The sequence below is a fragment of the Triticum aestivum genome, chromosome 3D (genome assembly GCF_018294505.1).
Source record: "Triticum aestivum cultivar Chinese Spring chromosome 3D, IWGSC CS RefSeq v2.1, whole genome shotgun sequence".
Classification (NCBI taxonomy): domain Eukaryota; kingdom Viridiplantae; phylum Streptophyta; class Magnoliopsida; order Poales; family Poaceae; genus Triticum; species Triticum aestivum.
The window spans coordinates 549440547-549467558 of NC_057802.1; the positions used below are offsets into that span (position 1 = coordinate 549440547).

Below are 27012 nucleotides of genomic sequence, written 5' to 3' on the forward strand. Positions count from 1 at the left end.
TGAGTGGGAGTTTATTGAATAATTTGATTAGATGAACTTAATTATCATGAACTTAGTCTAAAATCTTTACAATATGTCTTGTAGATCAAATGGCCCACGCTAATGTTGCCCTCAACTTCAACGCGTTCCTAGAGGAAAACCAAGCTGAAAGATGATGGCAGCAACTATACGGACTGGGTCCGGAACCTGAGGATCATCCTCATAGCTGCCAAGAAAGATTATGTCCTAGAAGCACCGCTAGGTGACGCACCCATCCCAGAGAACCAAGACGTTATGAACGCTTGGCAGCAGCGTGCTGATGATTACTCCCTCGTTCAGTGCGGCATGCTTTACAGCTTAGAACCGGGGCCCCAAAAGCGTTTTGAGCAACACGGAGCATATGAGATGTTCGAAGAGCTGAAATGGTTTTCCAAGCTCATGCCCGCTTCGAGAGATATGAAGTCTCCGACAAGTTCTTCAGTTGTAAGATGGAGGGAAATAGTTCTGTCAGTGAGCACATACTCAAAATGTCTGGGTTACACAACCGCTTGACTCAGCTGGGAGTTAATCTCCCGGATGACGCGGTCATTGACAGAATCCTTCAGTCGCTTCCACCGAGCTACAAGAGCTTTGTGATGAACTTCAATATGCAGGGGATGGAAAAGACCATTCCTGAGGTATATTCAATGCTGAAATCAGCGGAGGTGGAGATCAAAAAGGAACATCAAGTGTTGATGGTGAATAAAACCACTAAGTTCAAGAAAGGCAAGGGTAAGAAGAACTTCAAGAAGGACGGCAAGGGAGTTGCCGCGCCCGGTAAGCCAGTTGCCGGGAAGAAGCCAAAGAATGGACCCAAGCCTGAGACTGAGTGCTTTTATTGCAAGGGAAGTGGTCACTGGAAGCGGAACTACCCCAAATACTTAGCGAACAAGAAGGCCGGAAACACCAAAGGTATATGTGATATACATGTAATTGATGTGTACCTTACCAGTACTCGTAGTAGCTCCTGGGTATTTGATACCGGTGCGGTTGCTCATATTTGTAACTCAAAACAGGAGCTGCGGAATAAGCGGAGACTGGCGAAGGACGAGGTGACGATGCGCGTTGGGAATGGTTCCAAGGTCGATGTGATCGCCGTCGGCACGCTACCTCTACATTTACCTACGGGGTTAGTTTTAAACCTCGATAATTGTTATTTAGTGCCAGCTTTGAGCATGAACATTGTATCTGGATCTCGTTTAATGCGAGATGGCTACTCATTTAAATCCGAGAATAATGGTTGTTCTATTTATATGAGAGATATGTTTTATGGTCATGCCCCGCTGGTCAATGGTTTATTCTTAATGAATCTCGAACGTGATGTTACACATATTCATAGTGTGAATACCAAAAGATGTAAAGTTGATAACGAATAGTCCCACATACTTGTGGCACTGCCGCCTTGGTCACATTGGTGTCAAGCGCATGAAGAAGCTCCATGCTGATGGACTTTTAGAGTCTCTCGATTATGAATCATTTGACACATGCGAACCATGCCTCATGGGCAAAATGACCAAGACTCCGTTCTCCGGAACAATGGAGCGAGCAACCAACTTATTAGAAATCATACATACTGATGTGTGCGGTCCAATGAGTGTTGAGGCTCGCGGAGGCTATCGTTATGTTCTCACTCTCACTGATGACTTGAGTAGATATGGGTATGTCTACCTAATGAAACACAAGTCTGAGACCTTTGAAAAGTTCAAGGAATTTCAGAGTGAGGTTGAGAATCAACGTGACAGGAAAATAAAATTCTTACGATCAGATCGTGGAGGGGAATATTTGAGTCACGAATTTGGCACACACTTAAGGAAATGTGGAATAGTTTCACAACTCACGCCGCCTGGAACACCTCAGAGAAATGGTGTGTCCGAACGTCGTAATCGCACTCTATTGGATATGGTGCGATCTATGATGTCTCTTACCAATCTACCGCTCTCATTTTGGGGCTATGCTTTAGAGACTGCCGCATTCACTTTAAATAGGGCACCGTCTAAATCCGTTGAGACGACACCGTATGAATTATGGTTTGGGAAGAAACCTAAGCTGTCGTTTCTAAAAGTTTGGGGATGCGATGCTTATGTCAAGAAACATCAACCTGAAAAGCTCGAACCCAAGTCGGAAAAATGCGTCTTCATAGGATACCCTAAGGAAACCATTGGGTATACCTTCTACCTCAGATCCGAAGGCAAGATCTTTGTTGCCAAGAACTGGTCCTTTCTGGAGAAAGAGTTTCTCTCGAAAGAAGTAAGTGGGAGGAAAGTGGAACTTGATGAAGTACTACCTCTTGAACCGGAAAGTAGCGCAACTCAGGAAGATGTTCCTGTGGTGCCTACACTGACTAGAGAGGAAGCTAATGATGATGATCAAGGTACTTCGGATCAAGTTACTACTGAACTTTGTAGGTCCACGAGGACACGTTCCACACCAGAGTGGTATGGCAACCCTGTCCTGGAAATCATGTTGTTAGACAACGGTGAACCTTCGAACTATGAAGAAGCAATGGCGGGCCCAGATTCCAACAAATGGCTTGAAGCCATGCAATCCGAGATAGGATCCATGTATGAAAACAAAGTGTGGACTTTGACAGACTTGCCCGATGATCGGCGAGCGATAGAAACCAAATGGATCTTTAAGAAGAAGATAGACGCGGATGGTAATGTGACCATCTATAAGGCTCGACTTGTCGCTAAGGTTTATCGACAAGTTCAAGGGGTTGACTACGATGAGACTTTCTCACCCGTAGCGAAGCTGAAGTCCGTCCGAATCATGTTAGCAATTGCCGCATTCTATGATTATGAGATATGGCAAATGGACGTCAAAACGGCATTCCTCAACGGCTTTCTTAAGGAAGAATTGTATATGATGCAGCCGGAAGGTTTTGTCGATCCTAAGAATGCTAACAAGGTATGCAAGCTCCAGCACTCCATCTATGGGCTGGTGCAAGCATCTCGGAGTTGGAACATTCGATTTGATGAGATGATCAAACCGTTTGGGTTTACACAGACTTATGGAGAAGCCTGTGTTTACAAGAAAGTGAGTGGGAGCTCTGTAGCATTTCTCATATTATATGTGGATGACATACTGTTGATGGGAAATGATATAGAATTCTTGGGAAGCATAAAGGCCTACTTGAACAAGTGTTTTTCAATGAAGGACCTTGGAGAAGCTGCTTATATATTAGGCATCAAGATCTATAGAGATAGATCAAGACGCCTCATTGGTCTTTCACAAAGTACGTACCTTGACAAGATATTGAAGAAGTTCAATATGGATCAGTCCAAGAAGGGGTTCTTGCCTGTATTGCAAGGTGTGCAATTGAGCACGGCTCAATGCCCGACCACGGCAGAAGATAGAGAAAAGATGAGTGTCGTCCCCTATGCCTCGGCCATAGGGTCTATTATGTATGCCATGTTGTGTACCAGACCTGATGTAAACCTTGCCGTAAGTTTGGTAGGAAGGTACCAAAGTAATCCCGGTATGGAACACTAGACAGCGGTCAAGAATATCCTGAAGTACCTGAAGAGGACTAAGGATATGTTTCTCGTTTATGGGGGTGACGAAGAGCTCGTCGTAAAGGGTTACGTCGATGCTAGCTTCGACACAGATCTGGATGACTCTAAGTCACAAACCGGATACGTGTATATTTTGAATGGTGGGGCAGTAAGCTGGTGCAGTTGCAAGCAAAGCGTTGTGGCGGGATCTACATGTGAAGCGGAATACATGGCGGCCTCAGAGGCAGCACAAGAAGCAATCTGGGTGAAGGAGTTCATTACCGACCTAGGAGTTATTCCCAATGCATCGGGCCCGATGACTCTCTTCTGCGACAACACTGGAGCTATTGCCCTTGCCAAGGAGCCCAGGTTTCACAGGAAGACCAGGCATATCAAGCGTCGCTTCAACTCCATTCGTGAAAATGTTCAAAATGGAGACATAGATATTTGTAAAGTACATACGGACCTGAATGTAGCAGATCCGTTGACTAAACCTCTCCCTAGAGCAAAACATGATCAACACCAGAACTCTATGGGTGTTCGATTCATCACAATGTAACTAGATTATTGACTCTAGTGCAAGTGGGAGACTGTTGGAAATATGCCCTAGAGGCAATAATAAAATGGTTATTATTATATTTCCTTGTTCATGATAATTGTCTATTGTTCATGCTATAATTGTGTTATCTGGAAATCATAATACATGTGTGAATACATAGACCACAACGTGTCCCTAGTGAGCCTCTAGTTGACTAGCTCGTTGATCAACAGATAGTCATGGTTTCCTGACTATGGACATTGGATGTCATTGATAACGGGATCACATCATTAGGAGAATGATGTGATGGACAAGACCCAATCCTAAGCATAGCACTAGATCGTGTAGTTCGTTTGCTAGAGATTTTCCAAATGTCAAGTATCATTTCCTTAGACCATGAGATTGTGCAACTCCCGGATACCATAGGAGTGCTTTGGGTGTGCCAAACGTCACAACGTAACTGGGTGGCTATAAAGGTGCACTACGGGTATCTCCGAAAGTGTCTGTTGGATTGGCACGAATCGAGACTGGGATTTGTCACTCCGTATGACGGAGAGGTATCTCTGGGCCCACTCGGTAATGCATCATCATAATGAGCTCAAAGTGACCAAGTGTTTGGTCACGGGATCATGCATTACGGTACGAGTAAAGTGACTTTCCGGTAACGAGATTGAACAAGGTATTGGGATACCGACGATCGAATCTCGGGCAAGTAACGTACCGATTGACAAAGGGAATTGTATACGGGATTGATTGAATCCTCGACATTGTGGTTCATCCGATGAGATCATCGTGGAACATGTGGGAGCCAACATGGGTATCCAGATCCCGTTGTTGGTTATTGACCGGAGAGTCATCTCGGTCATGTCTGCATGTCTCCCGAACCCGTAGGGTCTACACACTTAAGGTTCAGTGACGCTAGGGTTGTAGAGATATTAGTATGCGGAAATCTGAAAGTTGTTCGGAGTCCCGGATGAGATCCCGGACATCACAAGGAGTTCCGGAATGGTCCGGAGGTGAAGAATTATATATAGGAAGTCCAGTTTCGGCCACCGGGAAAGTTTCGGGGGTCACCGGTATTATACCGGGACCACCAAAAGGGTCCCGCGGGGTTCACCGGGTGGGGCCACCTATCCCGGAGGGCCCCATGGGCTGAAGTGGGGGGGAACCAGCCCCTGGTGGGCTGGTGCGCCCCCTTGGGCCTCCCCCTGCGCCTAGGGTTGGAAACCCTGGGGGTGGATGGCGCCCCACTTGGCTTGGGGGGCAAGCCACCCCCTTGGCCGCCGCCCCCCTGCATCTCCCAGGGCCGGCGCCCCCCCAGGGGCCCTATATAAAGAGGGGGGAGGGAGGGCAGCCGCACCCAAGCCCCTGGCGCCTCCCTCTCCCTCCCGTGACACCTCTCTCTCTCGCTGAGCTTGGCGAAGCCCTGCCGAGATCCCCGCTACTTCCACCACCACGCCGTCGTGCTGCTGGATCTCCATCAACCTCTCCTTCCCCCTTGCTGGATCAAGAAGGAGGAGACATCTTCCCAACCGTACGTGTGTTGAACGCGGAGGTGCCGTCCGTTCGGCGCTCGGTCATCGGTGATTTGGATCACGACGAGTACGACTCCATCAACCCCGTTCACTTGAACGCTTCCGCTCGCGATCTACAAGGGTATGTAGATGCACTCCTCTCTCTCGTTTCTAGATGACTCCATAGATTGATCTTGGTGATGCGTAGAAAATTTTAAATTTCTGCTACGATCCCCAACATCCTGCACCCCCATGGAGCGGCTACCTTGAAGCCGGCGTCGCGGGCGACATCTCCACAGCGGCTCTCCCCCAGTGCGAGGCCCCTTCGGCGGCGGCGTCCATACCAGCCGGATCTGCTGCTGCTGCTCCGGCTCTCGCTCGCTCGCGCTGCTGCTGCTGCTGCTCCGGCTCTCGCTCGATCGCTCGCTCGCCCAGCTGCTGCTGCTGCTGCTCTCCCCCTCGCTCGTGCTGCTGCTCTGCTCCGATTAAGCCACACTTCAGTCTACTGAATCGACTTTTGGGTCAGTCGATTTTCAGGGGTTGGGGGGCTCGCCGGAGTTAAGGAAGAACCACCCGTAGCGGGGACGGGGGCTCGCCGGAGAGGTACCCCACTATCTATCTTAGGGTTCAGGGTGGGGGCGGGGGGCCTAGAGGGCTGGCCGGGGCGGCGGTGGCGAGTTGTTTCAGGGCGGCGAGGCGGCGCTGGGGCCGGCGGTTCGGCTGGTGGTGGCTGGCGGCTCAGGGGGATGCAGGTTGAAGATGAACTGCAGGCCCTCCCTAAACTACATGTCAAGTGCCTCTCTGCTATCATTGCGTTCAGTTTCGACAGTAGCATTCAGATTCCACAGTAAATTTCAGTTTCGACAGTTAAGTTCAGAGTCAACAGTTTTTACCTCATCTGTTGTAGTCAGGTGGTTTTTGGTGATGTTAATTTTACATCCATTTTACATCATCTATTGGAGATGCTATTAGAATCCCACTTGAGATTGACGATGTCTGTCTTGTGCTGCTTCAGCCTTGACGTCTTACGGCTCACCGGAGCTGCTCCAACGACAAAATGATCCATCACAACAGAGCAGTGCCCTGGACGCCGTCTACAGATTCCTCAGATCTCCCTCCACACCTCCGACAGCCACCTCTGCCTCAACTGCTTCAGAGACCAACCCAATGATGCTGAGGTCGACACGGCTACGGCAAAGAGGTTGTACACTTGTTCCATCACTTATTACTATACATTCACGTCGATCCATTAGGGCTATTTTGGTTCAACAGAAAAAAGTCGATCCACTGGTTGTTACCATCACTCTAAATTTCAGCATGCTCTCCTTACATAATCTCACCATATTTTTTTCGTATGCATGTCAGATATTGTACACAGTCATGCTGAACATGTAGAGAAAAAGAGAAGAGTTTTGCGCGGCAATACAATGTCATGCAGACATCGCTCCATGGTGGGTTCAATGGCAAACCCTCCCCACCCCTCTCCAGATTGTAATCCAGAGGAAGATATCTGTTCTGAGGCGGATTCAGACGCCGCTGACCACTCCTATTTACCCCCCAAGGTGTTTGCTCTACCTTGGCATGATGATGTTAGTCATATCATGCATATGTTGCCTTGCAGTGCCTATTTTGGACATCATATATGTCATCTGCTTAGTTTAGACATGTTCTGTAATGCCACCTGTTTAGTTTCTATATCATATATGGGAATTATGCAGTCTCATGTCTTTTAGCCACCCATAATATATGTGAAATGTGCAATGCCATCCTGTTTAACCAGGCATCATATATTTGAATGATATCTTGCCCATCCTTTTCTTCATTACATTTCCATTTATCGACAATGTTTGTACATTAAACTACTCTTCCTGTGAATCAGCCATTTGGGTGGGAGATGGAAAAATCTGGAGTGAAAACAAGGCCTTCAGAGCAGACAGTGCTACCTGTCGAAGCAGATCTCTTGTTGGGTCCCGATAGCTCCTCGGAGATGGATTCAGAGACAGATGACCAGTCATATTCCCCCACTGAGGTATATGCTCTAACTTGGCACGGTTATACTGCTCATATCATGCATATGGTGTCTTGCATTGCATAGTTTAGACATCATATACACAATATTCAACACCATGTTCTTAGTTCAGACATCATATCGAATGCCCTCTGTTTAGCATATAAATCACATATGTGAATTAAATGATGCGATCCTGATTACTTAGAAAATATGTAGGTGAATTATGTCATGCGATCATGTTTGGTTATTCATCATATCTTTGAATTATGTTATGCTATGCTATCCAGTTTAGATAGACATCATATATGTGAAATTATGTCATGCTATCTGTTTTAGTTAAACAATATACATGTCAACTATTTCATGCCCTTTTTTTCCACACTATCTATTGCATCTGTCTCTCATACAATGTATGTACATTCAACTATGTTTCATGTTTATCAGCCATTTGAATTGGAGTAGGTGATGCCAGTATCTAGCGGACTAAAAACACGGTCTTCAAATAAAAAAGTGCTACCTCTTGGTGGAGATAGCACGCCGGTTGTACATGCACAAGAACCAGCCCTACCACACATAACCCAAACTCTTGCAGATTGTACCCCTACTGCGATGGACAGAGAACCAGCTTCACCCAATCTAACCCCAACCCCAGCCGATAGTAACCCAGTTCCTGTTAACACAGCACCATCTCCACCACAGAGCTCACAAACAAGAGCAGTTAGTAAGGCAGCTCCAGTGCCCAAAGGGCCAGTACTATCACGGCGAACTCCAACTCCACCAGTTAGTACGCCTATTCCTGTGGAGGAAGCACAACCAGCTAGTCGTAGTTTAGCATCTATCGCATTTGATGTTGTTAAATCGTATGTGCGTATCTTCCCATCTTGGAAATATTATACTGAAGATGAAGGAAAATGCCAGTTGCAGGTGTTTGTCCAGGAGTTATGTGTAAGTAATGTTATTCATGGCAATTACTTTGCTTCGTCCCATACATCCTACCTCCATGATGGTTATAATACAACAAATTTTCCCATTTTTCTCTATAGAGAAGGACCGATTTGTAAACTCAGGATGAGGTAACCTGTGCTAATACCTCTGCTATCTTCAAGAATGCTTGGTGGCAGTATCGGAATTACCTGAAGAAAACGTACTTCACCGGCAAAGAAACTCATCAAATTCCCTTGCGTTCTCCTGAGACACATTTACTGGACGATGACTGGGAACGCCTTGTTCTGTACTGGTCCCGAACCAAGAATGTGGTAAGGTCTATGAGCTCATTTTCTATTTTTTAGTATTATATTCTTGCGTCTTACTGTACTCTGTTCATGTAGAACAAGTGCCTAAACCTGAAGAACAACTGTTCTAATTTAAGATTCCATTGCTATCATAGTTCAAAAAAGCGCTAGGCGTTAATTGTGTGTTTTGCCACCGCCTTGCGCTTTACTGACCAAAGCGCATGCTTATGCGCAGTTATGCACAGATTATGCGTAGTTATGTGCAATGCGTTTTGCCAACGCCTAGAGCCTAGGCGCGCTTAAGCGCTCGCTTAGGCGCGCCTTTTTTAACTATGATTGCTTTGCTCTTGTATCACTGTATTTACTCATACAAACTTATTTTTAAATTGAAGGATCCAATCGAAACTCCAATGGCACAGCAGGTATGTTCACGCATGTTTCTTTAACAGGTTTGCTCTTATCAATAGCTCTGTTGATTTTAATTTCAATTGTGTATACAGTTGACTTTCATATCATGCACATTACTAGCATCACAACAGAGCCAATAGTGTTGTTGTACATGTAGACCCGTGGTACCCATCTGAAATCTTGTTGTGCCGTGTAGTTTCCCACGCTTTGTATTCTTTCACTGCTTCTTTGTCTTGAACTGATATGATTTGAACCGTGTCTCTATTTGATTTGGCAAGACAATGCAGTGACCATAGGACATAGATATATGTTTGTTTGATGCTTTTATTATGTACTAGTACTTGGCAATAGAAGACTTGGTAGTTTAATCCTGTCCACCTTACTAATGAACTGGTTCACCGAAATGAGTTTCATATACTAGTACATGCTAAACTTGTTATGTGTCTGCTTGTTTCTTCTTTTAGAATGCTGACAGAATATTGGGGAAGAGTGCCTTATTAAGCAATGGTAAAGGAAGTAATGTAGATAAGGTTCAGGATAGTGACACATCCTTGTTGGTCTCCAACAAAGCTGATAAAACAGCTAAGGAAGACTATCTTGAAGACAGCGAGACAACCCCAAAGTCCTGTCTTGGTTTAGTGTTCGAGTTACTGGCCACTACCGCTTGCACAAGCTATTCAAACTCACTGTCTGAATCAGTTCGGTTTCTTGAGTCTCAACTACAAGCTGAAAGACATCGATCAGCTGTGCTGTGACAAGAAGCGGAAGGACTGCGGAAGTCCCTGGAGCATTCAGATGCATACTTTCTGGTGCAACAGCAAGCGTTAGAGGATTTTAGCGTCAAACAGGACAAAGCTAATCAGCTTGCTAAGCTTATTGCCAACATGGTGGATACCCAGGATAACGTTTCTTGAGCTCTTCTGAAGTTGTTTCAGTTATGCTCTTGTTTTGCTGCCGCGTTTATTTGCACTGGTGGCCAATTTTGACGGCCAGTGTATGTAATGTGCTGCTTTGTTCCCTATATTTGCACTGGTGGCGAACTTTGATGCCCAGTGGATGTAATATGTGTAATAGCGGTAATAGGCTAGCGTTAATTGCTTGCTTATTTATTTCCTTATTGTCTTGTTTAGTTGTTTGCTTGTAGTCACTGCAGTTCTTTTTTTTTCTAGTGGCCACAATAGCCTATTTTTGGTAACTAGGCCAAAATAATCGTGGCAACACATGGACTGTTGTAACCATGGGCCTCCTGCAGGCCGTATGATCCATGGGCCTTCGTCCGGTCGTAGGATCCATCGGCCTTCTATACGGGCCTTAGGGTCCATGGGCCTTCTACAGGCCGTAGGGTCCATGGGCCCTCTACGGGCCGTACGATCCATGGGCCTTCTACGGGCCGTACTATCCATGGGCCTCATACAGGCCGTAGGATCCATGGACCTTCTACGGGGCGTATCATCATTTCGCCAATCATGGGCCGTACTATTCGTGGACCATAACGGGCCGTTAATAGGCCGTATTTGATAACTCTATGAAAACAGCCCAACGGGTTTTTTTTACATGAAAACGGCTCAACGTATTAACGGTCCGCAAACGGGCCGACTGTAACGACGGGCTGAATTTGGCCCACAAGCAGAAAATGACAGTAACGGGCCGTATGTAACCGAATGCTGCAAATGAGCCCAAGAATCAATGGGCCCTGAGAAGGCTGAAAGATAACTTGGGCTGGAAACTGCCCAATGGAATAACGGGCCGTTAATGGGTATAAAAAGATACACTCTTCATTACGGGCCAGTTTCACCACGGGCCGTTAATGGGCCAAGAGTTACAAAGGTCCTCATATGGGCCGAAAGAAGTCATGGGCCACACATGGGCCGGAAGTTAAAACGGTCTGAATCATATTGGACGGCCCAGATGACGCTACTGGACCTAATTCGGATAGGGCGTAACTGGCCTTGGGTTAGCGGGCTGTAAATGGGCTATATGCGAACAGGCCGTTAACAGGCTTTTCGTGGGCCGACCCGCCACCTTTTGACCAAGTCAAACGGGCCGGCCTTTTCACAAGAATAGGCCTCTGTTGGGCCATGCCACGTGTCGCCGTATCATAGGCGCCTTCGGTCCAATGAGCGGATGACATCTGTCCCAACGGTGAGCCGACACGTGTTTCCTTCAGCCAATGATGATTTTACACGTGGAAAATCCCCATTGGTCGGGGCTGTTAACGGGTTATCGGATCCAAAACCCGACCCGATAGCTTAATGGTGTTCCGTTACGGTGGATGCCACGTGTCGGTCACCCTTGACGAAAGCACTTCTGTGACGCGCGATTTATCGTCATGGAAGTGGACACTTCCGTGATGATAATTTTGGTAATGTCATGGAACACTTCTACGACAGCACGTGTATGACTATCTTGATTCTGTCATAAATTTGTCATGGATGTACATGCATAACAAAAAACGCGACCTACTGTGACAAATACGTATCATCACGGAAGTGTATTTTTTTGTAGTGTACGCTGTTTCTCATCAAGGAACGGGAGGAGAATGCTAGTGATTTTTAACAAAAAATATGTCTCTTTGAACAACTCATAGGTGTTAAACAAACTTTCACAAAAGTGAGGCTTATTGCTTTACAGATTTTGTTAAAAAACTTTAAATATCCAGGCATTCCTATTAGTAGTGTTAGGATCTTATATAAAGATTGGAAACCTATTGAGGATGGCATAAAGAAGAAACTTCAATTTTGACAAGGGAAGCTACTTCTCATTTGAGGTAGGCTGACCTTGCTCCTCTCTTAGTAAGAAACCTATCTACATGCTATCTTTTTATGGATTAACTAAAGGGTTGTAAACCTTGAGTTTATGAAACATATCCCTTCTTGGAAAATGGTCATAGAAAATGGGATTTGTCGAGAATTGCTCTTTAAGAAATATCTCAAAAAGCAGACTGTGTCACAAGCCAACAGTTTTTATCGCAAGTCCCAATTTTGAAATGCCTTAATGGACATCTGTTCAATACCTTTTGTAGAAAAGAAGTCCATGATGATAAGTCTACTAAAATCTAGGAGGATCTTTGGATTGGAGATCAATCCTTGGCTACTAGGTTTAGTAGATTATATGCACTTACTTTCTCCGTGAACACTATGGTTGATAAGGTAATCATGAGTGCTTGTCAGTGTTTGAGTTTTAGAAGAGCTATGTGGGGTGTTTTCCTAGAAATATGAGTTTCTTTGAAGGATCTTGTGTCAGATTTCTCCCTCTGAGAAGGCAAAGATATACTCATTTATATGCCTAACCCAACTAAAGATTTATTGTTATATCCTTGTATCAACAACATTATTCACACTTGCCCTTTGATGGTTGTCGTTTCCTTTGGAAGGTTGAGATCTCACCCATGATTATTGTTTTCTCATGGCTGGTTCTTAAGCATCTGAACTAGAGATACCCTACTAAATTGTGGGTGGGTTGGAGAAAATAGTTCCAGGATGAATCTAGTGACCATCTATTTTTCGGGTGTTCAGTAGCTAGGTTCATCTGGGGGATTGTATAATGCACTTTTAAAGTTGCATCAACCCATGCTAGCTTGGGTCAGTGCTTGGCAATGATCTAAAGTTTTTCTAGAAACAGAAGGAAGCCAATTGCTGTGGGGATAGCTAATGTTATATGGGCTATCCAGAAGACACAACAAAACGTGGTTTCAGAAAGAGTGCCCGAATGATATTGCTACTAGTGTCATTCATTGAATATGTCGGCATATTGATGATTGTTCCGGCTTGCAGAAGGAAAATGTGCCGGCGGCTCTCTGGCGAGGAGCCAGAAGACTCACGGCGGTGGTGGCTGGGGTGTTTGACCAGGCGAAAGGATGGGCACCACTTGGGCATCGTGTTGTTGGATGATTGTTGTACCCGGTGGTGCATCGGCTTGCTCGCGTTTGGTCGTGACTCTGAAGTTTCGTTTTGCATGCCCTGTTTTCTGTAGTGTTCTGCGTAGGCAATCTGAGTGTGCCATTTTGCTGAGTGATGAACCTCCGAGGCTCCGACTATGTCAGAGATGCTGCAATGTTAGCCATGATGTTGCACTCTATTGTTTATTCACTTTACTTTCTGTCTCCATGTTTCGATGTAGTACTAAACTCAGTTTCTTTAATGGAGTTGTTTCAAAAAAGTACTCTCTCCGTTTCAAATTACTCGTCGCAGAAATTGATGTATCTAGAACTAAAATGTATCTAGATACATCCATATTTGCGACAAGTAATTTGGAACGGAGGGAGTAAAAAAGAAGACTTTGTAAGAACTTTTAAAAATCATTTAGCACTGTAGACACGGAAGAGTTGCGTGGAGCCCAAATTGGCACTCATGTCGATCAACTTACACCGTACCAAACACTCAACCAGTCTCGTTTTTCTGTATCCAAATGAGTATCATACATATTCACATCACAAAGGATTTAGCTTAGCTAGCTTGTTTCATCGTCAGTGGCATAACAGATTCATAATAATGATGCTCCGTGCACCGGTGATAGAACACCGCGGCGGCCACAGTGGAGTAGAGCTGCACGCCGGCGGACGGGAGAAGATATCCATGGACGACACCGAAGACGCCGCTCTGCAAACAGTAGACGGCAAACGCGTACACCGGGTAGATGACAACCGGCAGGAGGCTCGCCACGAGCACCATCACGGCGGCCTCCTTCCTCATCGCCCTCGCGGCCATGAGCCGCCACGCCCGCCGGAGAGCAGCGCGCGTTCCGCCTTCGCCGTAACCTTCATCTGCCGCCGACGCGGCGATCGCCACTTGGAAGACCGCGGCGAGGAAGATGTGCGAGAGGAGGACGAGGAGGAGGAGGAACAGCACGTAGCCTGACACAAAAGATGCCACGGCGGCGGCCCTGCCCGACCCGGCAGCAGCACCGCTCGTCCACCAGCACCAGGACGCGAGGGACGCCGCGAGGAGGGCCGCGGACGACGCGAGCTGGAGGACGGCGACGACGGCGGCGGTGGCCAAGGTGCCGCGGATCCTGCCCGCGGCGACGAGCTCGGCCAGCGAGCACGGGCGCCGGTCGCCGGCGCACGTCGCGGAGGCGGCGAGCGCGACGGCGACCCGCGTGGCGATCTGGCTGGCGAGGTACGCGAGGTAGAGGAGGAGCAGCTTCGTGGCGTGTCCCCGGATCTCCTCGTCGCTTTCCGCCGCGTAGAAGTCGTAGCCCTCGTCCTCCCTGGCCAGCACGCCGACGTGGACGAGGACGGCGGCGGCGAGGGGGTGGGCGTAGAGGAGGGCGACGGAGAGGGAGACGAAGGTGTGGGCGTAGACGAGCGCGAAGGCGGACGCGAAGATCTGGCCGTTGCGCGTGGGGAGGATCAGGGAGTCCGCGACGAAGCTGGTGCGTGGAGACGACGAACCTGCGTTGCTTGCTGCCGTGGCGGCCATGGAGGAATTGATGGATGGATGGGTGGATCAGTTAGCTATGCGAGACTGGCTGGAGCTTGACCGCTAAGCTTAACGTGCAGCAGTAGCTTGTGAAGCACAGCGATGAGCGGATTTGCATCGTAGTCACGGCGGGCATCCGAAGAAAATTCTCGGTGGACGACCTGGACTTTTCGGAGTCGTCGGTCAGTAATAAATGTGACATATATCGTCAGATTTGCCACTTTACAATTTTCTTAACGGAATTGCTAAATTTCAGTCGACCGCCGATAGATGTTATAATCGTGAGATCTTAAATGAAGATTTGTCCATAAAAAGTTTAATTTTATTTGTATTTCATTTTAATTGTTGTGTCACTTAACTAAGCCTTAGTTAAATCTCATTCAACTGAGATTTAGCTATACCTTTTTTTTCTCTATAAATGACTGATACAATGTCTAGCAGCACAACACACCCACCATGACTACAGCTACACACAAACCCCCTTATCGGTCTCAAGCCATGAATGATAAAGAGGTAGGACACAGAAGCCAAGGCTGCGTCTCAATCAATGTTGAAGCATGAACAAAACTACATGCCTGACTGACTCAACACATACTCTGCCCTTGGCGCGTAGGAGAACAACGGGTGGACAACAATTGTGCCTCTCCGAAAGAGAAAAAAACTCATTTTTCTCTTCCGCAAGAGGCACTGATTTGCTTCTTCGTGGAGGCACAAATTTTCATTCGCGAGAGACAGAGCTGTGCCTCTTAGAAAGGAAAAAGTGCATTTTTTTTGCCAGAGGCATGAATTTGCTTCTCGTGGAGGCACAAGTTTGTTTCTACATGAGGCACAACTGTATCTCATGGAGAAGGAAAAAAACACGGGTTTTTTCTTCTGCGAGAGGCACGTATTTGCTTCACGCCATGGCACATATTTGCTCCCGCCAGAGGGACAGTGCCTCTCGAAAGGGGAAAAAATGGAGAAAAGTCGTGCTTCTGCCTTGGATTTTCTTTACCCATTTTTCGAGATTTTTTTTGTCGAAACCTACTAACATGGGATCTAATTACTAGGACCTTGACGTGAAAAGTCCATAGGTGAAAACTTCTCACGATTTGAATGCAAGAGATAAAATATTTTGAATAAACAAACCTAGAAGAAAAGGAAAACTCCAAATGTGTCACTCGTCGTAATTTGGGAAGGTGGGAGTGACCTTTGTGAGGGGTACCCATTCGTTACTGATTTTGCTCCTTCGGTGTCCTCTGAACCTTTGTCCTCGCGCTATAACAACTGGGCCAGCCCGTTTACGACTGTTTATTTTCGTTTGTTGTACTTTGTTCGAGTTTGCTAGTTTTCGTTCGTGGTTTTCTCGGCCTTTTGGTGTGGGTTTGTTCTTCGGGTTTCACTGTTGGTTTCTATTTTTGTTGTACTTTTCGGTTTTTTATTTATTCACCGGCTTTCTTGTTTTTTTCTAATGTTTTTGTTCTTTTCCACTTGGTTTTTTTCCTTTTCACTGTTTTTGTCGGTTTTTTCTCTTTGTTTTTTGTTTTTTCACTCCTTTTGTATTTATTTTATTTTCTTAGGTTTCTTTCTTATTTCTCGTCAGTTCTTCATTTGTCTTTGGTTTTGATTTGTTTCCTCATATATTTTCACGTTCTTTTTTGTATTTTCTGTTTTTAGGTGTTTATTTCCTCCGTTTGGTTTGCACTGCTTTTCTTCAACACATGTCTGTATTTTTCATACACTCTTGTACATTTTACTTATAGATCAGGAACAATTTTCATACATGCTTAATATTTTTCGAATACATGATTAACATGCAAAATATAATAGCTACTTTTCTAATTCACATTGTATATTTTTGGTATATGCCAGGAACATTTTTTAATAATCTTAAAGATTTTTGAATATATAATTAACATTTGTTACACACGACAATATTTATTAAAAATTATGTTTTTCATTTTTTTTAATATGCTTTCTAAATTTTTTCCATACATAACGATTTTTTTTACACTTTTAACATTTTTTAAATAAATGATTAACCATTTTTAATATTTGTGTTCGATGACTACATTTTCACACATTTTCTACATTTTCGGTATATATGAGGAACTTTCTTCATAAAAAATATATGATTAACAATTTTTTGATAAACGATCAATTTTTTTAATATTTATGTTTAAATTTTTAATTTTTAACACACTTCTACCTTTATTTTATAAATAAGGAACATTTTATACAAACATTGAATATTTTTAAAATAAATTAGTGACACTTTTCAAATGCTTGATTAACTTTTTTAATGCATGGTCACAATTTTTCCTATATATATTTAACATTTTAAAAATTCTTTACTAACATTTTCCAAATACAATATAACGTTTTTAATAGACGGCCAATATTTTTTTACATATTAAATATTTTTCAAATGTTTGGTTAATATTTTTCCTATAGTTGTTTAACATTTTTCTAATACATGGTCATGATTTTGTCTATACACATTTCACATATTTCAAAAGCTTGATTAATATTTTTCAAATACTTAATTTAATAAATTCAAATGCTTGATTAACAGTTTTTTTAAATACATAATAAACTTTTTTCAGAAACATTGTATATTTTTTTGTATAGATGAGAAACATCTTCTCTATTCAAATTTAATTTTTTTTCAAATGCTTGGTTTACATTTTCTAAAATGTTTTATCAATTTTTATGTAATACATTTATGTAGAATACTTGGAACTATAAAGTAAAGTAAAAAAAAGAATGCAAATATTAACTTCAAAAAACTAACTTTTTTTAGAAACTCGCCACTTTTTTAATCAAGAATGTTCATAGGTACCCGCAGTGGATCATGGGGGTTACCTAGCCACACATGTCTACCTAAACTCAGATTACAAGCAAATTTGGCGAGATTGTGAGCCTTGAAGTTATGGTACCGTGGCTCATGAACAAACGAGCAAAAAGCAAAACTGCCACTATGATTCATTATTTCATGTACTATGGCCACATGAGAACCTCCCGTTCCCTTGTTTATATCATTCACCACTCCCAGGCAATCGGACGCCACCTTCAATCTCTGCACTAGTAGATCATCCGCCAGTGCCAACGCTTCCCTGCATGCATATGTTTCCAACATAGTTGGGTCAGTGACCCCACGGTAAAGCATAGCTGAGGATCCAAGATACGTACCCATATGATCACGGCACACAGCTGCTACAACACCACCGCGTATATTGCATGCCACGACGCCATCTACATTGATCTTCACCTCGCCCTCCGCCGAGGCCAACCAGCGCTGGGCAGAATTCTGTCGGATCCCCGGTCCATCTTTCTGGCGCAACACAGGTTTTGGAACCTGATCCAACTCTGTTATGTAATGATTCAAAAAATTAACTGAGGTGGCCTCCTGCGTGTCTGGGCCAGCCCATCTCGCGCATGCCTTCGCGTGAGACTTCACTACTTTCTCTTTTATTTATTTATTTTTGCTTTTGTTTATACTTCCAAATATTTCCACGAGAGCCCCATTTCTATTTTTTAGATGTTTCAAACAAGTGATTTTACACTTTTATCCTTCCTGTCTTTCCAGGGTAACCTCCACCCATATTGTTTGCTTTCGTGGGGTTTTGCTGTGCTTTGGATGTTGATGAAATAGATCCCATATCTAATATATGTACACTCCAATGGGAAGTGGGATGAAAAACACATAGTAGCAGATTGCCTGCCTACCACGTCTTGTAGGAGACCCAAACCTCGCATACGGGTGGACCGAGTCGGGTGAGTAGGCTGGATTGCTAAGTTCTACCTCCTGCCTTTTGACCCTTTTAAGAAAAAAAATCAGATGGAGGAACGCATCAACTCTAGTGCCTATCATGGCCCGAGAGGCGGAGGAGGCTTCTGGATGGGCCGTTCAAACTAAAATATGTTCACCCCAAAAAAAACTAAAATATGTATTTCAGTTAAAGCTGAACACGAACACGAACAAGATCTGACTGATCTCTGGTTCTCCACGTTTATCATACTCACGTTCCAAGAATTTTAATATTTAAAAACTTGGGGCGATCGCACGAAGAACAAGAGATAGATAAATATTGTATTTTCTTTTGTCGGATACGAAACATTTGTTAGTTTTTTGAAAAACTTTCAATCTATTCATCTAATCATGTTAATACAGCGAACACCGGAAATAATAAAAATTACATCCAGATCCTAGACCACCTAGCGACGACTACAAGCACCAAAGCGAGCCGCTGTCATCACCCACTAGTAGAAAAAGGGCCTTTAGTCCCGGTTGGTAACACCAACCGGGCCTAAAGGAAATTTTATGATTTTTTTTGAATTTTTTTTATTTTCAAATTTCTGAATTTTTTTAACCTCTAATCTCTAATTACCCCTCATCATTCCAAATCATCTAACTTCCCGAACGGTCACCCATCCTCTCACTACTCCAGCCTGAGCACGCTTAACTTTCGGGTTCTATTCTCCCTCGTTTCCAAGTCTGCACTTATTGTTTTCCTAACAATAGTAAGATATCAATCCTATTAACCCTCAGGAATTTAGCTTGAGCATGAAGTCACACATTTCACTGTTTGAGTTTGAAACTATTGTTCTAAAAAACAATAATTATTTAGTAACACTAATATTTCTTGAATAAGTAGTTTGACCACGGTTTGACCACAGTTTGACCAGATTTGACCAAAATTCAAAAAACTGAAATAATTATTTAGTAACACTAATATTTCTTGAATAATTAGTTGACCATTGTTTGACCACAGTTTGACCAGATTTGACCAAAATTCAAAAAAACTGAAATAATTATTTAGTAACACTAATATTCTTGAATAATCATTTAGTAACACTAATACTTCTTGAATAAGTAGTTTGACCAGATTTAACAAAAATTCAAAAAACAAACAGAAATTTGAGCATAACTTTTTTTTTCGTGCTGAACATTTTGATATATTATACATTTTTTCTGACATCGTATGCAAAAGTTATAGCCGTTTTACATTTTCCCTACACTTTTTGCAAAACATGTCCAAATTTAAGTTTTAAAATTTTCATAACTAGTACATGTAGTAACATAACTACATCTGGAAGGATTTTAATTTTTGAAGTTTTTATCATTTTCTTTTGCTTTTTATAAAACTGAAAAGGCGATCCACGGGCGGGGGGGGGGGGGGTGTTTGAAAATGGGACCTTTAGTACCGGTTCGTGCCATGAACCGGTACTAATGCCTCAAACCCCATTAGTACCGGTTGGTGGCTCGAACCGGGACTAAAGGTCTAACCTTTAGTACCGGTTGGTGCCACGAACCGGTACTAATGGGCATCGCACCCTTTAGTCCCGGTTCGTGGCACCAACCGGGACTAAATGTCCCATTTAAACCGGGAATAATGCCTGTACGATGCCCTAGCCGCTCGAACCGGGACTAATGCTCACATTAGTCTCGGTCCGTAGTGCAACCGGGATTAATGCTCTTTTCTGGCTGAACCAAAGCCCTGTTTTCTACTAGTGGCCCCTCCTTTGCCGTAGCCGGGCAAAGCTTGTTGTAATAGGCAGTCGAAAAGTCGTCGTGCTAAGGGCCCATAGGACGAGCGCACTGGAACAGCAACTGCCGCCGTTGAAGAGTAGCGTAGATCGGAAGGATCTGACCTGAAGACACACGAACATAGATGAACTACGATAAGATCCGAGCAAATCCACCAAGGACAGATCCACCGGAGACACACCTCCATACGCCCACCAACGATGCTAGACGCACCATCGAGAGGGAGGCTAGGCGGATAGAACCTTATTTCATCTTCGGAGAGCCGCCCCCGTCTCATCTTTCTCAGCAGGACACAAACCCTAACAAAACTCGAAGAAATTCTTCAATGTTGTTCACGACAGGATGGTCTCAAACTCCTCGATGTTAGTAGTACTCAACTTACTGTTTCTTTGCTGACCATTCTTGGACTATTATTTACTATCTTCGTCCGGGTTTATTAGTCTCTTTCTATTTTGGGTAAAATTCCGACCTTTGATTTAATTCCAAAAAATAAGGTATATATTACAAAAATAGTATCATTGAAAACCTCTTTTGAATATGAATCTAGCTAACAGTACAATTTTATGACATACAATTTATATATCTTTTTAGTCAAATCGACGATCAAAATTAGGCACGAAATAAGAAGGGAGCAATAAACCCAGAAAAAGGTAATACTGGGTTGTCAACTTGACACTATATATATGATCAGAGTGGTTGATCAAGTCTGGAATAGCCGGATTTATTTACTGGGTTGTCAACTTGGCACTATATATTCCCCGGATAGGCATAGTGGGGGCATACATAGGCATAATGGTCAGAGTGGTTGCATCTTGCAGACATATGATATGCTTGTTGCCTAACACTATTATTTACTGAACTGATGCCCTGGCTGCAGCGCCAGATTCCAAATCGGCATGCGCGCTCCTTGTTATCAAAGGCACATACGATCTTGACCGAAATGAGTCGATCTAGAGCACCATTACTCTTTCATTTCTTGTCCGTATGAGGTAGCCACGTGACGCAGTAGGTTGCCACTCGCTCCCTCACGCGTCAGCCGTGACTGAATAACAATGCCGGGGGGAAAGGCTATCACATTCATGCTACGGAAGGAAAATGGATAATTTAAGTAAGTACAGTGTTAGCTGAACAGCTATACCACAATGGCTACTCCCTCCGATCCAAGTCGCGGTTTTGAACTAAGATTGAGTGAAACTTTTTGGAGTTTCAATCACTATTTGTGCCCCGTCGATAAGATTCAATCACACAATTAAAACAATAACCGCAAAACCATAAGTGCAATTGTATCAAAATAAAGTGTAGTTGCAGGTTTCTCGTATTCAGATACACATCCACGGTTACTCTTTCACAATATGGGACGGTGGCAATTTCTTTAGAAACAGATGCAATTTCCGACAAAATTAAGGACTTGCTGTAAAAATTGCCATGTTCGCTTCGAGAAATTGTCATGCACTGCACAATATAATTGCCGTGAAAATGTTCATTTTGCCATCCTCTCCCAGTGAACTTTCATTGAATAACATTACCCAAATGTATAACTATTTATTTCTTCCTCTTCTCCATGTCGAAGAAGAGATGCAGAGGAACAAGGCCCCTTCTCTAGTCTAGTGCCTTCTCAATCAAAAAGGAAAAAAAATAGGTAAGCCTTCTCAAACTAGTATAAGTGCATGTGATAGAGTAGTAGTACAATACAGACAGAAAAGTAGTATACACTACAGAAGTCGAAGCCAACAAGAAAAGTGAGATAATGAAGCTCATCTGCGACTTCCCGTCGCCAAAGTCCCTGCCGGACAAGTACGTGTTGCCGCCGGAGAAACGCCCTTGCAACCACGAGCTACAAGGCGACCTCTCAGTCGCTCTCCCCGTCATCGACCTCCAAGGAGCTCTTGGAGATGGCCGGCGACAGGTCATTGGCGAGATAATGGAGGCCGGCAAGGAGTTTGGCTTCTTCCAGGCACGTTGCCTTGTTCGCTTCATTGCCATGCATGTAATTTGCATTCCTGAATCCTGACCAGTTCTTGCATTGCATGCATGGGGTGTTGCAGGCGGTGAACCACGGTGTGGGGGAAGACGTGATCCAGGGCTTCCGGGAAGCGGCGGCAGAGTTCTTCAGGATGCCGGCGGAGGCAAAACTCAAGCACTACTCCAACGAGCACAACAAGCATTGCCGGGTCTTCTCCGGCTCCGTCACGTCCCACACTGACACCAACGACATCCGCTACTGGCGCGACTGTCTCAAGCTCCGGTGCTACCCGGTCGACAAGCTGATGCACCATTGGCCATCACAGCCAGAAACATTTCGGTAAGAGTACATTCGTGTTGATATTCCTCTTATTCTCACACCTAGCTATAGCGACATTGTTCATGGGTTGCAACCCGGCCACGCAGGGAGCGTCTTGCCAAGTACGCCGTGGCAGTGCAAGAGCTGGCACAAAGGCTCCTGCGACTCATCGCGGAGGGGCTCGGCTTGGACAGTCGATTCTTCGAGGGCGACCTCACCGGCGGGGAGACGATGATGAACGTGAACTACTACCCGCGATGCCCCGACCCGAGCCTCACGCTGGGCATCCGGCCGCATTCGGACCGCTACATCCTCACGGTCCTGTCACAGGGCGACGTCAGTGGTTTACAGGTGAAGCACAAGGGACGCTGGATCGGTGTCCAACCCATGCACAACGCGTTTGTTGTCAACTTTGGGCTTCAGCTGGAGGTGAGGTCGCATCGCATCACACCACCTATCCTGTGGAAGAAGAGAGTAGTAGTATATGGTAGCTAATTCTACATGTTTTTATGTAGATGGTGACCGACGGGGTGCTCACAAGCGTGGAGCACCGGGTGGTGACCAACTCGGCCAAGGCGAGGATGTCGGTGGCAACGCTTATCAGGCCGAATATGGGCTCCAGGATTGGTCCGGCGCCGGTGATGGTGAATGGAGAGACCAACCATCGTCCTAAGTATAGGGACTTCACGGGGAGCGAGCTCATCGAGGCGTATGAGGCCACTGCGGGAAATAGGGAGGCCCTGCTTGAAATGTTCAGGATCCATCACGCCAAGTAGCTAGACCCAACGCCAAACACACACACACACACACACACACACACATCCTTCGACCATTGTCTTCTTAAGTTCACAGTGCCGATAGTCCGTAGTTTATTACCCCAACAATAAATGATTGTTAAATCGTGTATGCTGACCGACATGTGCAGTCGGTGGTTTTGATTTTCGATATTGTTGTTATATTTTGCACTGCAATAAGGAACAGAGTAATTGGAGCTCTAAGGACCGACATGTAGCTTTGTTGTCTCAAAATTAACTAATTTGTGAAATATATGGTACAAACTTCAGTGGTACATGATAGTTTCTCTTATGTGAAATAAACCTCAACAAGTTCAGTATGCTACACTGGATCCTTCAGTGGCAAGGCTGCACTGGAGGAGAAAGGGGTGCATACATTTTTGCATTATTGTGTTTGATTAGAGTCACTGCGTGTCTGCGTCTGATTTTGAGGGATATCGTATCCCAACTTGCGCCACTGTCCTCCGTTCAGCCTTCCACGTCTGGTCTGAGCGCCTGCTATTAGGCCGCATCCCGGTGCCCGCCGGACGGCATCGACCCGACCGTCGGAGCCGTGGCGGTCACGCGAGAGGAGTTTGGCATGGGAGATTGTGCTGAGGTGCAGTGCCTGCCTGTACTTGCCAGAAACTGTGTGCACAAGGAATGCAGTAAGAGTCACATGGATCTCGTAAACACGTTTAAGCAGATGACATATAACATATGCAGAGTAGTGCACTGAAGCAGGGTCACATGGATCTTGCCAACAAAAAGGAGATCAAAGATCAGATAAGCATTTGCCACAGACGAAATTGACCACTTCGGCCACAGCTTGGTCCAGGGCCTTCGTAGCAGCAGTCAAGTTTTGAAGAAACTCCTCTGCCCTTGGCTTCTCTCCATCGACAATTTCAGTCACAGCTTTGACAAAGATTGCAGGTGTTGAAAACATATCAGCAACATGTGCCACCGCCGCTCCCTAGTATACAAACAGAAAAAAGAAACAGCTTGAGGTCTACAAAATACAAGACTACATTCTTATTTCTTATTCCTTAGCATGTAAAAACAAAAATGCAATGAAGTAGTGGGTACACAGGAACAGAGTTGTCTGCTCCACACCGAATGCAAATGTGCACAAACAAGTCTTACTCTTGGTCTATTTAACTGAGAGTCAAGTACCGACGAACAAAGGAACTAAAATGCACCAGCGAACAACTGCTTTTCTAAAAGCAGCTATCCACAATTACTCCTACAGGCTACAGTACATGATGTATTCTTCCAAAATCCCAGGAGATGAGTCTAGGGTCACAGATCTCCATTTGCATACTATTTTGCTTTCACCGTAAATAGAATGATTTGAGTAGAAGTAAACAAACCTCCATATCCTTTAATGTAGCACCATTACTCAGTATTTCTAACACATCGTGCGGAGACATATCTCGAGAATCGCCGGTTGAAAGCTTCCCAACCTGAAACAGGGGAGGTGCGAGCTCATTTAACAAATGGAACTGAGTAAAAGGAAATAGCATGAAATGCAAATATCTTTAAGGCTTCAAGCACAGCCTAGAAAATTGATATTATTCCAGCAGTTCGGCGGCAATTAGGAAACCCTATGGCTTACCTTCAAATTGAGTTCACAAATGTCTTCCGGGCTCCATTTCCGTACAGGCCTAAGACCTAGATAAAAATGAAGAGCATATAGTAATATGAGTCAAGTTTGAACAAAGAACAGAAGACAAACAATGTATAAATAATATACAAACAAAAAGGATGATCTAACTGACGATAAGCATGAGCGAGTAATGCACGCTGCAACTCTATAAGCAATCAGAATAATGGATTGAATTGTATTATTCGTTTGGTAAAACAAGTTAAATGTTAAGTGTTGATGTCCACGTGTATGTGCCAAGTATTAAGAAAATCCAAGGATCGGCGTAATACTACTGTATAAGAATGGGCGCTACTCAAGAATACATAGACATTGCCGCTTAACACATGGACTACGTTTTGAATTTGGTTGTTCTGTTGCATCTTTGGTGCGGTCATTGCTCCAAACTAACTTTCATGTAATTTGGCTCTGACATCCAGGCCTCGGCCTGTTTTGAAATATTTAAGGTAGAGATTGCTAGTACAACACATAGACTAGAAATGTTAGATAATACTCACAGGAATCGGTATTCTTCTATCATGGAACACAACGTCTGATTTCAAGAAGACATCTCCAACGCCTGCTCCTTTGGCCTAAAACACAATACGGCAAAGATCAGAAAAACTCTGGTACACGGACTGTTACGTTCGTACTAGCATCAAACATTTAATATTGTCGAAAACTACCTTGAAGCCACTACCAGTACCAGCATTGATAATAAGGTCTGGCTTCAAGAACTGTATAGAAGCGTGTGTCACAAGAGCTGCTGATAATGTACCGACACTGTCAACTCCTGAAAGAAGTAAGAAATGAATTTAGTCGCGGGGAGTTATCTCAGAACAAAATCGCACCTGTGCTTCAGAGAAATTGGCCATTCAAACTGATCTACTCTGATGTACTTCCTTGTGAGGTATGACTTACCGAGAGCGGGATCTTTTCCAGGCCATACAAGGTCAATGTGGAGGCCTTTGTAGTTGCCACAGTATCTCGCCCATGGGGCGCCTTTTGGAAATCTGCCGGGTGCGCGTTACAAAAGGATTCGAATTCAGAGTCGTCGAACAGAAGGGCGGCTAGGAAGGGCGGCTAGGAAGACTTACATGGATTCGCCGGTGGGCACCTCGAGGAGCTGGAACCGGTGGACGAGTGGGAGCATCTCTGCCTGCATGGCTGCCCCCAAAAGGCCAAAACCAAACAACTGGATGAGCTAGCTAAACCACCACTATCAGAGGGAGGAGCCGAGAGGAGATCATGGGGATACCTATGACGATGAGGACCTTCGACACCGCACCTGCTCCGGGTTCGGCGGCAGCCGACTGGTTGCGGGAGGGCAGGGCCTGGCGGCGAGCGAGCTCGAGACGGACGGCACGGATGTACGCAAAGTACTTCCTTCCGCCGTCAGGGAGGTGGCCGGCGAGGACGCCGACCCCGTCCTGTAGACGCCGCAACTTCTCCCGCAGAGCAAGATCCGAAAGCTGGTGCAGCGCGCTGTGCCTATCCTCCACCGCACCCTCGACCCCCGCCTCGCCGGCCAAGGGTATCGCACTCACCGGAGCGCGGTGCGGTTTGCTGCCTCCATAGTGGGCGGAGCGACAGAGATTGATGAAAGAGGAGGAGGGCGGGGCCTGGAAAACCTTCCGGCGTCGAGCGATCTCGTGGTCGATGTCACGGCACAACTGATGGATCTTCTCGCCGCCGTCGTGGAGGCCGCTGTAGACGCCCCTGTCGAGCCCATTCTGTATGCGCTGCAACCTCTCCCGCAGCTGCAGGTCCGAGAACTCGGCAAAGCGAACGTCACCCGCGTCCTCGCCGGCGGTGGCTGGTTCCGCGGGACCCGAGGCCATCGCATTCAACGGGGGCGCCGCGCGGCGGCAGGTGTAGGGTTTGCTGTACTTTGAAACCCTCGGCCCGTATGGCCCTCGACTGATTGCGAAAATGCCGCTCCTTCCCAACATTTCAAATTCTTCATATCGCTCCTTCCTAATATTTCAAATTCTGCATAGAAACTTCCGTTACTTAAAAACTGCAGTCGAAATACAACAAAGGGGATTGTGCATGATGATATGTTGATTGGTTGGCGGAGGTTGTACAATATTAGCGACAGTTCATATTTTGTCCCTCTGGCTTTTTCTCCGCTCAGTGATGCACGACTAC

The 27012-nt window shown here is 45.0% G+C and overlaps 2 protein-coding genes across 2 annotated transcripts; one reads left to right on the forward strand and one right to left on the reverse strand.

Moving 5' to 3' along the window:
• Positions 1–21876: 21876 nt before the first annotated feature.
• On the forward strand, positions 21877–23493 carry LOC123075325 (2'-deoxymugineic-acid 2'-dioxygenase). Its single transcript, XM_044497960.1, has 4 exons — positions 21877–22152; positions 22211–22467; positions 22554–22875; positions 22962–23493. Exons 1-4 carry the CDS (start codon positions 21913–21915, stop codon positions 23220–23222), a joined length of 1080 nt encoding a protein of 359 aa, XP_044353895.1. The 5' UTR covers positions 21877–21912; the 3' UTR covers positions 23223–23493.
• Positions 23494–23968: 475 nt separating this feature from the next.
• On the reverse strand, positions 23969–26769 carry LOC123075326 (5'-methylthioadenosine/S-adenosylhomocysteine nucleosidase-like). Its single transcript, XM_044497961.1, has 8 exons — positions 26120–26769; positions 25959–26028; positions 25783–25874; positions 25548–25654; positions 25380–25454; positions 24852–24890; positions 24590–24703; positions 23969–24192 (listed from the first exon to the last, which is right to left on the reverse strand). Exons 1-8 carry the CDS (start codon positions 26700–26702, stop codon positions 23995–23997), a joined length of 1278 nt encoding a protein of 425 aa, XP_044353896.1. The 5' UTR covers positions 26703–26769; the 3' UTR covers positions 23969–23994.
• Between the last annotated feature and the right edge of the window lie 243 nt (positions 26770–27012).